The sequence below is a fragment of the Papilio machaon genome, chromosome 1, assembly GCF_912999745.1.
Source record: "Papilio machaon chromosome 1, ilPapMach1.1, whole genome shotgun sequence".
In the NCBI taxonomy this organism is placed as follows: Eukaryota; Metazoa; Arthropoda; class Insecta; order Lepidoptera; family Papilionidae; genus Papilio; species Papilio machaon.
This window is the reverse complement of record NC_059986.1, coordinates 7,900,830-7,913,959: the sequence shown is the minus strand read 5'-3', so window position 1 is coordinate 7,913,959 and position 13,130 is coordinate 7,900,830. Positions and strand designations below refer to the sequence as shown.

Here is a 13,130-nt window from a genome sequence, read left to right as displayed (position 1 = left end):
AAGATACTAGTCATTCTTCATAATTATTTTTCTCTTGGGTTACAATAAAATTATGAGCACCTCCTGCATAAATTTGTATTATTTCATTGCCATCACAATCAAAGGGCACTAAAGTTGGACAATGTATGACTGGATCTAGGGAAATGCCTGTATTGGCATGCTCATTCCACCCCCATGCCCATAAAGTATTGTCTTCAGCCAAACATATTGTGTGCTCTGAACCTAAGGCTACATCTTTTACTCCTCTATTACCTGAAATTATTAAGTTTTTAGTATTAATATTTTTGAATTACTCAAACAATTAATGTTTATAACCACTAAAAGTGTTTTCTGTATCAAATAATTTATGATTGGTGGTAAAACTAAGTTCCTAAAAGGCTGGCAACCTATAACTTTTATGTATCTGGTAGATGGAAATTGCATTATTAAAAGCAAAAACAATAATCTTTTACTTACCTGGGAGGTTTATATTTATTAATTTTCCTGTAAATGGCTCATCAGTACCAAGTTGGGAATAATTATTACGACCCCATGTAAGAATTGTACTATCTTCAAGCAATAGCAATATGTTTGTCCATCCACTTAACAACTTTCTGACTTTCTTTTTTATGCCTATGTCAACTTTTTGTGGCTCATAAACATTTCTTAGCCAAAGTTTTGTACTGCAAAGCTGTAATAACTGGCCATGTTTATTATCACCCCATACATATAAAGCATTTTCTTTGGAAGACCAAGTAACTGTATGATTTTGCCCACAAGCAATATGAGATATTTTACCAATTTTTGTAACTTTTTGAAATCTATCTGAAAATAATATCTCCTTTCCAAGACCCAGTTGCCCATGTTTTCCACAGCCTGTGACCCATACTTCACCTTTAGAATTAATAATAGCAGTGTGCCTCAAACCCATTGAAATAGAACATGCATTTACTTGTAGCCTAAATGGTTTTTGAAGTTCAGAAAATTGTGCTTTGGGTAGTCCCAATTGTCCATTGTTATTTGAGCCCCACACAAAAAGGAAGTTTTCGTTAGAGACTGCACCACTGAAGTCCCATCCTGTAGTTATATTTGTGAATGTGATGCCGCTGAGACACCACACTCTTTTAAATGATGCAGATTCTTTTAAATTTTCGTCATCAATAGCTATTTGTTTATTTAAATTCCATCCACATGAGTAAAGTTTACCTTCGTTGTCTAGAAGAAGAGTATGGCCCCCACCACATGATAATTGTTTTATATTGTTACAAGACTCTGGTAGGTCAACCCTAGTTGGTTTTTCTACTTGTTCGTTAACGATACCAACACCTAGTTGACCGTGCGAGTTTGCTCCCTGTAATTTTATTTATTACTAGTACTATTTTGCTTTAAAGCAAGGAAAATAACAACTCGTTATGCATATTTACCCAAGCCCACAACTTCATTTTTTTGAGATTCGTAATTTAAAATTGCCCCTCTGTACTCTCTGATTACATTTTTAAAATAACTTTAAGTATTTGATCACTAAAACAAAATGTTTTATTTTATTTGTAGAAAATTTAACATTTCTTTGACAGTCATTGACATTGACGTGCCTTTGCTTTGCCCCTTTGCCGTCGCTTTGACATTTGATTTGATGTCAAAGTCAGTGTCATATGGAGTAACGTATATCAATAAAACATTCGTTCATGAACCCTCTAGAAATATACCTAACACTAAAAAAAATGCTTTTAGCTCAAGAAGTTTTTATTTCATTACGTAATAAAATTATTATGTTAATTATATATTTGTTTATTATATAAAGGTGTCCGTTAACAGTAAACAATCTGTAGAGCCTTTTTTGTGTCAGGTATAGTTATTTAGAGTTTCGAAAAAAAAATATAATTATAAAATGAATTCTTTAAGCGCAAATTCTTTAGTTTTGAAGTTTATCCACAATTGTAGACACTAAGGCCATTCGTACACAAGGCAACATAAATCGTCCAAAATAATGTTGTGTGGTTGCGTCGCGAGAATCACGTTGCGCGCGCTGCGTACACATAACGTGAATAGTCGTCGCAGGTCGTCTATTTAGTCAGTAAAACCATAACGCCTACATGTTAACTGTATAGGTTTGCTCCGACGTCTTGAAAAATCGCAGTAACTTTTCTCACAACGATCTTCACCAACAAGTTGCCAGCGATTGGGTTTTGCGATGATAGAAATCGCGGCATCGCGCGCTGTGTACGGACCTCTATGATATTGCGTAAGTTGCTTAGGGACTGAACTTGCCGGGTTTCGAAGATTTGGGTTGCCTTGTGTACGATGGGCCTTAGGACATTTCATCATTATATTCAATTTAACAAACAGTAGTCTCCTGGTGTCAATTTCGGACGCCACGTCCTTGAATATCAATTGCACCGGGGAATAGCAATTTTGCTGACAATCTTAGAGGAAGCAGGCACACTGCCTAAGATGGCAATTTCGCACGACAATTAAGCAAAGAACGGTTTCTTCATAACCCTGGTGTTATAGATTGCTACTTAATAAATTTTAGTTAGTGTTGTCCATGATATGTGTACATACGATATCTCGACACGTAAGCAGCGTAGAGTATTCGCTTCGGGGCACAGGTAATGTGGCGTGACGGCATGGCGCTGCATAATTTCTCGTCGTAATTGCTTGCAACGACGACGAGCACTTGTTCGTTAGCGAAATAGTGTTGTTAGCGCTAAAGTTAATTACGTATATTTATATCCACATTATCGTTAAAAAAAACTTATAATATAGTTGTACTTAACTGATAGGGAGAATATCTTCGTAATCAGTTCTCAAAACAGAAGTTAAATATTATTTAAATTCCCCGTCTCTTAACTCTTGTCAATTTTGTTAGTAAATACAGATAATTTATATCTAAATTATCGAAAACTATAGAAGGTTAAGTAATTAACATATCTATATTAATTACTTAACTTTCAGTATGTAATGCAGATTTATTATTGTAATAGATAACAGACAAAATATATCTTTACTACTAGATACAATGATCCCCAAAAAAATGGCAAAAATGCAAACAGCCAGACAAAATATTCCAGAAATCTTAAAAACATCGGCATCGGCTAACTTCTTGTATAAAAGGTATCTTTTACCGCGGATTCCATTTTCTTTTTTTATCATTAAATATTTCTTCTTGTTCATCTTTAAGAATCACAATAGGTAATGTGATAAAGTTTTACTCGTGAAGATAACAAGTATGTTACACGGGGGAACTTTCTTGGTTATCTTTGTGAAAATATTTGTCTTCGAGTCTTCGAGTACAACTTACTAACGAGTTTCATTTAAAAAAAAAAAATTGTTCTTTCAAACGGGGCGTTGATATTTTTTCGCTAAAGGGTTTTTCATTCTTGATTTTACAAGAACTTGATATAAAGACTTATCTAACAAATCAATCATTTAAATTTAATAGCTATAATTCGTAAGTAAGCCAGACGAAATTACAACGTAAGTTTTTTAAAGATATATTATGTAAAATTTAGTAATTCATAATTTGATAAGTTAAGATCTTAACAACTAGAATTAAATATTTTTTAAAAAGAAAACGACATAAGATATGCTGACTCGAAAACAAAATGTCAATGCCCTCACCAGACATGTTTTATTTAAAGGCCTTGCCTGAAGGTTGTGTAATATTTAGCGAGCACAGTACGATGTCTCGGCAAGCACGCTACTTTTAAATTTTTTAAATGGCTACGTAGCAAAAAACACCTTTTACTGCACGCTTTTTGTTCCTTTTGTTTTCTTTGTAATTGTGTGTGTCTATGTGATACTTGTCTAAAAAGAAATAATTTCTATATAAAAAAAAGCTTTTATCTACGGTCAATAATGTAATTTAGAAGGTTGTTTTATATTTAAACGGTTTGTGATTGTCACACATGGATATTTTTTATTATGTTTTATTCAACAACTTGATCAATAAGCTTCATTTTGACTTTTTACCAAATGCTTTCCTATTGCGATTATAATCGTCATATTCGGTGTCAGGTCTGAGAATAAAATGACGCATACAAATTACATTACGTGACAATGTGCACATATCGGAAATGCTACAAGCAAATGCAAAGGAAGATGGCTCGGAATATCCAACCGTATTTTAACACGAGTTTTCTTTTTTTTTGAGTTTTTTTCTTTTTTACATTTACTAGTTGTCGAAATTCGACCATAATTCATACTGATTTAAAATACGTTCAATTAAAGCCGCGTTCACATTTGCCTGACGTGTTGTGTCGTGATGCGTCAGAAAGGTATCGGTCTCATACAATTAATATGGTTGCGTGCACACTTCTCTGACGCAGTGTGTCGTGATGGCTTGTGTCGTGTCGCGTCAGTAGCGATCCCGGTCCGCGTCAGTTGGGTGAGGTGCGGGGGACGGCGCAGCGACACGACACAGCGGGTCGGACTAGTGTGCACGCGCACGTGTCGTGTTGTGACGCGTCAGAAGGTATGGACGACGAGCTGATCGAGTACGTACGACAATATAAAGCGATTTATGATACAAAATGTAAACAATATAAGGATCAATCTATTAAAACTAAACTATCTTTTTGTATTTACTGGATGTATCCAATATCTTCTTCTCTTTTTTTGTTTTATTAGAAGTGTTGCCAGTGCCAATAACTGCATATCTTCTTCATAATCTGAATCCGAATCGGATGATTCATGAAAAAACATTGCGAATGTGTAAACTCTCCGAGAGCTATAACGGAACTGATTAAAAATGCGTCATAACGCGTCACATAGATGTGAACAGTAGCCATCACGACAGAAAGCGTCACGACACAACACGTCAGGCAAATGTGAACGCGGCTTAAGTCCATACAACTGTTTAGAAGGATTTTTTTAATTGGTGAACTATGAATGTGTGACAAGAGTGTCACGTTTGACTGAACAAATTAAATAGGTGATAAAGTCAATAAAGTCAGTAAATTCAATAATATTTCTGCAAAATAAAATATGGATAAGGTGGCAATAGATTTAAACGAAACAGAAATTAGCTTTTCCATAGATTATTGGATTTTCTGTGGGACAAATGAATAACAAGCTCTACAAAGGTTGCTCGCTATGCATAAAGAGCGGGAATGACTTGTCTAATGCGCGCCATTAAGTCCGGTAATGACTACATTAAGCAAAAGCGTTCCACAGACCTACTGCTAAAGGCTTACCGGAAATCTTTCTATGTAGAGGCTAACATCAATTTCCTCTCTGGAATTCTAAGAAAGTCTTTTCTTATTTACATACTGTGTACAACTTTGTGTACTTAATATATGTAATTTAAGGTTAGTCCACATCACAGGAGACAGAAGAGCTGGCAGCTACCTCGGACAAAGAATTAGTCTAGCTGTTTAAAGGGGGAACGCCGCCAGTATCTTCGGAACCTTGTCTAAAGGGACTCCTTTTAATGATATATTTAACATCAAAATATTCAAATACTAAATAAAAAAGGAAATTACTTTGTGTTCGCACAATAAAGCGGTTTCATACAATTTATTACAGACATATTTCTGTTTTAATTTTATACACATTTAAACGGAAGATTATATTCATAAGAACTCAAGTTAATTGTACTGTTAATTCCATCTTAGATCTTAATAGTTTTTTGCCTCTTTTTTTACTCCGACATTGCTCGACAGCCGTTGACTCAAGTTCGATTGTCTTCGCATTGACCCATTTCCTAAAATACACGACGTCTGTATACATTGACGGAAGTGTATCTGAACCGCAGAAGTTATCTCGTCCCGTCGTTACTATTCCTACCAAGTACCTGAAAATACAAATGAAAGTATCATAAGCATTTTTTACACAAGTGCAACTATAAAGCGATTTATTAATTGCGAATTCAAATACAATGATCGCTATTTAAAATATATGATCTAAGATCGGTTGCTAATTCGAACTTTCCGGTTGAATTTAGAATTTATTAAATTTAAGAGAGAGAGAGAGAGAGAGGGCGAGAGTTTGAAATTAAGCGCACAGGTGACTAATTTTTGTAACTAAGCATGTTCCACAATCTAAGGGCGAGATTTCATAAGTCGATAACCTGGCATGTGGGGAATTGACACATACGGGCTAACGGCTAATGAAAATGATTGGTCGACGAAATGTAAGCGTCGTGCGGGGATCCAGTTTACGTGTACAATGCGCGGTAAGGAAAAGCTCAACGCCAAAGATTATCGCCCAACTCTTGCGGGCGCTATCGACTAATGAAAAACGGTTCTTGCGAGCGCTATGGCGTGCGAGAGTTCATGCATGAACAAGAAATCTCTTGCACCTCGCAAGCTATATAACGACCGAGTTATCGATTAATGAACCGCGCCCTTATTTGTAATATTTTACCTTTTCCAAATAATACCAGAACCTGAATCGCCAAAGCAATCGCTAGTCCAACCTTGGCCGATCAAGCAAAACATGTGATTTGGTACCTCCATAACCTCTCGAAAAGACTGACTTTCATTACATGTTTTTGTTTTCACGTAGTACATTCGGGTCGCCTTAAGTTTTTTGGATGGGCTGGCTGGATTCACATTCTGTAAATAATTAATAATTAACGTAATATTTAATTTACTTTAATATTCTAAAAAGTACCCTAACACTCATTCAATTCTCGATTGATATTTTGTAGTAAAGATTTTTCTATATTATTTAATTTACTTACCGTAACAGTTCCGAAGCCAGCTAAAGTGAAACTATATTTAGTGTTTCTAAAATTACTGTTTTCCGCTATCTCAACTTTTCTGACCGTAGGACCAAATCTTATTTTACGTGATAGCAAAATTAAGCCAATATCATAAAAATAAAAGTTCACATCATCTGGGCCCCGATACCGCTCGTGGATGACAACTTTACACACGTTGTATTTTACACCTTGGCTTAATACATCGGATCCTGGAATTAGTACCATATCTGACAACATATTATCTTCTCTTACATTATCTTTGAAAATTTAGAGAAGTACGAGTAATGTTACGAGATCTTAGGTAGTGGAATCTTACGGTATGTATGTTCATGTGCTTTTTAATTTATCTGAGTACATTGTTTGTTTTTACTAGTCGACAAAATCCGTTGCTGGATAGTCGCTATAAGGATAAGTCCGAGATAATACGGTGAATTCCCGCAACTATTCATCATGCTGCGTCGACAAAGAAAAACTGTAGAATTTAATACTAAAGAATAGCAAACCACCTCAGTATTTGGAGCAGAATGCAGCCAAGGTCTCTTACTATCTAGGAAACATAGAGACCAGTGAAATCTTTTATATTGGTAACATTAGCACAGATTATATTCATATACCAAGATAAACGAAAAGATCCTTTGCATCCACATTTCTCTCCATTTCGTTTAGGTATAAGCAGTGAGCCGCTGTTATTACTACCCGGTCGCTAATGACTGAGCCACCGCAGGTAGTGTAGAGGGTGAGGACCTGGGCCACGTGCGGGTACATCACTATGGGTACTTCCAATCCCCCCACCACATGACCTGTGAATCTGGACCTCTCTGTAAAAATAACAATACTATTTGCGTGATATATTGAAGACTAGCTGTCGCTCGCAACTCCGTCCGTGTGGGATTAAAAAATACTTAATTAGTAGCCTATGCGTTCTTCCAGACTACATTCTACATCTGTGCCAAATTTCAACGTGATTCGTTGTGCCTTTCTAGAGATGCGTTCAAACAAACATCCTTCCGCATTTATAATATTAGTAATATTGAAGAATATTTCATAGAACTTAATAAAGTAAATTCAACAAAATTGGCTTGTAAGTCTGTACTACGATAGGTTTTTTTTTTATAAAAGATTTTATTATTTTTACGGTAAAAATATACAATACTAGGTTAAGTAAAGTTTCAAAATAACAATGTTTAATAAAAACTATTTTTCGTACAAAATACACATACATTTGTAAGAAAGAGAATAGTTGCGCAATTTGGGGCCGCGTCGCTGTCATTAATTGCCCTTTTGTACCATCTGGATTCTTTTAAACATTCTTTTTTTTTATGATACCACTATTGGTAGAAAGAAGCTAGTGTAGAAAGATAATTAGATAGTAGAAATATAATTTTAATTAAATACATTTTTATACAATAAAAAAGATAGTTTTTTACATATTCGCTATAATAGTGAAATAACCACTTAGTCCAGTCTTCCGCATTTATAGACGCTAGGTGAGAACCTCTGTCAATTAAATGTAGTCAAACGCACAGAAAGAGGATATTACACATTTTTGTTCAAAATTCTCTTCCCCTTCCTATTTTTGCGTTAGTAAGATAGCTCTTATTGATTTTACAAATAAAATAGAAGGATAAGGATAACTAAGAATAAGAAGATAAGGATTTTTTTTATTACCTCCACCATGTCGAAAACTATGAATTACGTTTATTGTAAGCGAAAGCAGCAACAATTGTTTCATTAGCGCGAGTTCTTGCCAATAGGATTACAAAAAGATTAATTTTTCGCATTATTCTTTTTAATTACGAATTACGAAGACTAGCAAAAATATCTAGCAGTTACCCGCGACTTCGTCCGCGCGGAATTAAAAAAATCTAGTAATAAATATAGCCTATTTCACCAGGGGATACTGTAGCTTCCCAAAAGTGAATTTTTCAAATCGATTTATTAGTTTCGGAGACTATACAATTCAAAGAAACAAACAAACAATCAAATCTTTCCTCTTTGTTATATTAGTGTAGATTACATCGCCCCACAGTTTTTAACAGTAAATGATTTTTGATTGATTACAAAAAGAATAACATGGTACCAACACAGTATACTGTATTTATTTGAAAATTGTAATATTTTCCGTAGTAGTATAATTGGGTACGAAACATGTACCGTTTTTGTTGCTACGTTTTTTGTTTCCGTTGAAGTTTGTTGTAAATTGGATGGCTCTCGCTTGCTGCTGCTTTTGTTGCTGCTTTAATGAAGACCAGCTATTGTTTTGTACAACTTCAACAATTTGCAATTCAATGAGGATCGTTGCTTCTCGTCGACTAATTAATAGCTTGTGCATTGTCTATACTTTTGTTGCCTTCATAAAAGAAATCTTATTGGGAAGCTCCTTAACAAATACTTCAAGAGAAAACAACTTTTATTTTTAACATTTCAATGCTTTCATGTTATTCGACTAATTAAAATATATTGTAAAATATACTAACATTAAGATTTTTTCACCAAAGGAAACTTCAACTGGAAACGTTCCTTAAAGTATATTTGGGTTAAATTTTCCTTAATCTAGTTTAGCGTTGGCTTAAAATGTACATTTGAGAATATCGAAGCAGCCGTGGCCGACGCGGAGAGGCTTTATAGCGATGAATATTTATCCCGCAGAAGCTATATTTATAACTGTTGCCTTGAAAAAGATGAAAATACATTTCGTATTAAAGATTTCGGTTGTTCAGTTGTCGCGAAAAAACACCTCGTTTATTTTTTTTAATAAAATGATCGCTCGATCAATAGCTGTATCTAATCCAGTATATAGTTCAAGAAAACATTTCTTAAAAGAGTAGCTATGTAAGACTATAACAAGGTTTAATAAAAGTAAGAAAATACCCGACAAAAGTCGCAATGTTTTCCCTCCGAGTATTCGACATGTCGTAACGTAATTTGTATCCGTCATAGCTGTCCCGTCATCAATTGCAATGCCAGTGCGGACGAAAGCCGGTAAATTGGAAAAGCCAACACACGCTTCGATTATATAATTTCATCTTCCAATAATGCTGTTTTGTACAATAACTATTTTTTTTTTCATAGAAATTCGAAAAAGAAGACGAATAATTATTGTACTAATACGTAAAGCGATCAAATGTACCAATTTTGATGAAGAAGATGCAGAGAAGTTCATAAAACTATTTGTACTACTACTAAAAAAAATGTTTACAAATTATAGTTTATTTTCGATCAAGGGGTAACCATTTATAAATTATAAATAGTAAACATGTATCGATCTGGGTCTTATTATAGTTGTTTTAGTAACTTACACATAGACTAAAAAAAAGTAAAAAAAAAACACATTAACCTATTCTATTAAATTGACACAATCTCGTAGAAAAAATACTTTATCGTGTAAAAGTGTGACAGGTTTTCGACAAAGTGATAAAGAGAGGAACGAAACGTATGTCCGGATGAATGTTCGTTCAGACGAGCTTCATTCGCCTGATCGCTGCAATATCCGAGACACTTTAATTCGAATGATCGCATCGATAAATGGTCATGAAGAGAACTCAAAGTGATTAAGTGAGAACGTTGATTGAGCACTTGCTGAAGCATTGTAATTTATACTTATTGCCTTTTAATTATACATATTAATAACGTTTATAAATGGGCAGTCAAATACAACAATAAGTTTTAAAATCCCTGTTTTCTGGTATATTATCGAGAGAGTGTTTAGAAAAAGAGAAAGAGATAAAGCAATTTGGCACATCATTTAACTTGTAAATTTCAAAGGTTTTAATTAAAAGCTGCGAAAGATAAAAAGATTTAAACATTTGCATTAATGTTTAATTCCTTTTAAAAATACAAAGAATACAAAATCGGGATTCTAGAGAACATAACCAACAAAACGCAAATAATAACAAAGTACTATGATACTTGCGAAGAGAAGAGAGGCCGGAATGATCCGATAATTGAGTTTACGTCGCCGTGCGATGCACTGATCTGTAGATCTAATATCAGCTAACGATATTTGAGCCTCTTGCATTAAGCCTGTATGTCTCCACGCACGTAATATTGCTTAGTCTATATCAGCTCTTTATTTTAAACTAGCTTTTACCCGCGACTCCGTCCGCGCGGAATAAAAAATAGAAAACGGGGTAAAAATTATCCTATGTCCGTTTCCTAGTTCTAAGCTACCTGCCTACCAATTTTTCAGTAAAATCGATTCAGCCGTTCTTGAGTTATAAATAGTGTAACTAACACGACTTTCTTTTATATATATAGATGATTCACTCATAGTGTACCTAACGTTTCTTGTGCGTATGTTGTATATGTATGTGTGTAATCATTGTAACCTCCTGTGTTGACAGATTATGAAGAATTTAGTGTCATAGACAGGTCATTGATTTAAAATTTGATGTTTTAAATTTTATATTGTTACACTTGAAGAATGTATTATAAATTGGCTGAGTGCGGTATTTTTATGTTGCTGAGAATTTATAGCGACAGCAAAGGTAATTGCGTTCGGTATGCGGTATGCCGATAGCTAAACGTGATATCCTCTAGAGAAAATTCCGATACCGGCTTACGTTAAGCCCGGAATGCTTATGTAAAGTTAGAAAATTGTTTATTTTATACGAGCTGTTGTATTTAAAAATTGCTAAGAAGGGAAATTTTACCTAACGTTAAGTTGCCGTGTCTTTGAAAAATCTGCATTGTGTTTCTTTATGTTAATTACTATACTCACTTCTATATTGCGAATATGACGAAAATAAAACAAACTAAAGCCACTTTTTTAATTTTATCGACCAGATAAGGGACGAGTTGTTTGATAATGATAATGTCTTTCAGTTCGGAGGTAACATGAATTGGCAAAAAAGAAAATAAAAAATACTTGTCAGGAGATACCGCATGTTATAAACATTAACCGCTTTTTCCGAGATTCGCTTTTAAAGTTCGACTCCTATTTTCGTTTATCCGATACCGGTAATAAGATTTGCGCGGGCTTCAACCGTTTTCCGTAGATTACGTCGATTTGCATCAGGATATTGGGTAAAAATCTTTCAGTCGATGCACGTACATATATATAAGTATTGTACTATTTATAACGTTCCAATTTATATTAATACTAAATATCATAACATATTATATAACAAAATATTAATTTGCTTTCAAACACACAGCGTGATTTTTTTAATGTTGAAATAATTTACATAAAATTATGTTAGTACGTCTCTTAATATATTACTGATATGACTTGAACTCATTTCTGATTCGTTAATTAATGTTAGGTTTAGGCATACTTTGATTTGAATTTCAAATTATGATATTATTTTAACATACATATTTCAGACTAATTACTACGTTAGCTAATAATAAATTAATCGTACTCATTCCATAATACATGGATTGTAAACTTGTTTAATTCGCTTATCTTTACTTCCTAAGTACATAAGTATAAAACCTGAAAACTTTTCCCTATTTATTTTCAAGGCTTAAGTAAATGGAGGCTTCCGGCGTGCATTTCATTTTATGAATACAAATGTTATGTTACGTTCGGTTTGTGCAGCCTCTATTCAAGTGAGCCGAGAACGTTAAGCCTCTTAACTTGAATAAGCTTATTTCTGAATTGTCGGCGAATACCTACAGAAAAAGCAATTCTTGTGAGTATCAAAACATATTCTTTATATTTTATTGTTATAATAGGTAGCTAATCAGTTTGTGCCCTGGATTATTTACATCAGTTTTTAAGGTAATATGTTATTGATGTGAAAGAAACTGGATTTCTATTGTACTAGTAAATTCCATTAATCTTTGTATCTAATTTATTGACCATGAATTACTTAAATTCCCACGCAGCTCAAAATACATCGATCTTTTAGCTGTAATTTCGTACTAATAATTTCCGTTTCAATCACAAAAAAACTGCAATCATAAACCATACAGCATATAACATAGGTATACATGGGCAGGTCTGTCGAGCGCTGGTAAAGTGCTCTGGTAATTGGGTTTACGGCGTACGGAGCACAGATCAGTGAACGGTGCACGACCTAACGAAATTCTCTCAGTCAATTTGCTCCTCCGCTACAGAACACTGATTCATTAAACAGAAACATAAAGTTTTTTTATTTAAACCGTTAAAACTCGTTGGTAATTTCGTGACCATTATAATTAAAATGAAATCTAAATGTAGCGGAAAGGTCAACAGGTGTCCAACCTCATTTTTCCTGTATATTCGGACAGGGAGTAACATTTAAAATAAAAGAGCAAAATATTTTAACCGGCAATAATTTGGGAAAGTAATGGTCTTGCGGTTCACTAGTTTCACCATTCGACGCAGACGAAATCCGGGGTCCAGCTAGTAGTTGTGTATATTGTAAATTACTCTTTGAGATAGGTCATATTTAGACGTATTGCGAAAGACATATACCGCTTTGCGGAAATTAAGTTTCCTTTCAGATGAGGGAACCCT

General features: G+C 34.2%; 2 protein-coding genes across 2 annotated transcripts; both read right to left on the bottom strand.

The window, feature by feature from the left end:
- Positions 1-10: 10 nt before the first annotated feature.
- On the bottom strand, positions 11-1,458 carry LOC106713758 (ultraviolet-B receptor UVR8). The gene is made up of 3 exons (XM_014506607.2): positions 1,404-1,458; positions 457-1,330; positions 11-252 (listed from the first exon to the last, which is right to left on the bottom strand). Exons 1-3 carry the CDS (start codon positions 1,419-1,421, stop codon positions 11-13), a joined length of 1,134 nt encoding a protein of 377 aa, XP_014362093.2. The 5' UTR covers positions 1,422-1,458.
- A 4,104-nt stretch (positions 1,459-5,562) lies between these two features.
- Positions 5,563-8,522, bottom strand: LOC106713791 (hypodermin-B-like). Its single transcript, XM_014506652.2, has 5 exons — positions 8,354-8,522; positions 7,300-7,503; positions 6,665-6,894; positions 6,346-6,536; positions 5,563-5,773 (listed from the first exon to the last, which is right to left on the bottom strand). The coding sequence occupies exons 1-5, from the start codon at positions 8,415-8,417 to the stop codon at positions 5,563-5,565; spliced, it is 900 nt and encodes a 299-aa protein (XP_014362138.2). The 5' UTR covers positions 8,418-8,522.
- Between the last annotated feature and the right edge of the window lie 4,608 nt (positions 8,523-13,130).

Coding starts and splice junctions, on each gene's coding strand:
- LOC106713791 (XM_014506652.2), bottom strand. CDS start 8,417: ATGAAACAATTGTTGCTGCTTTCGCTTACAATAAACGTAATTCATAGT. Junction 6,895..7,299: donor GGATCTTTTCGTTTATCTTG/GTATATGAATAT, acceptor TACTAATTCCAG/GATCCGATGTATTAAGCCAA. Junction 5,774..6,345: donor TCTGGTATTATTTGGAAAAG/GTAAAATATTAC, acceptor TTGTATTTTCAG/GTACTTGGTAGGAATAGTAA.
- LOC106713758 (XM_014506607.2), bottom strand. Junction 253..456: donor AATAAATATAAACCTCCCAG/GTAAGTAAAAGA, acceptor TAATAATTTCAG/GTAATAGAGGAGTAAAAGAT.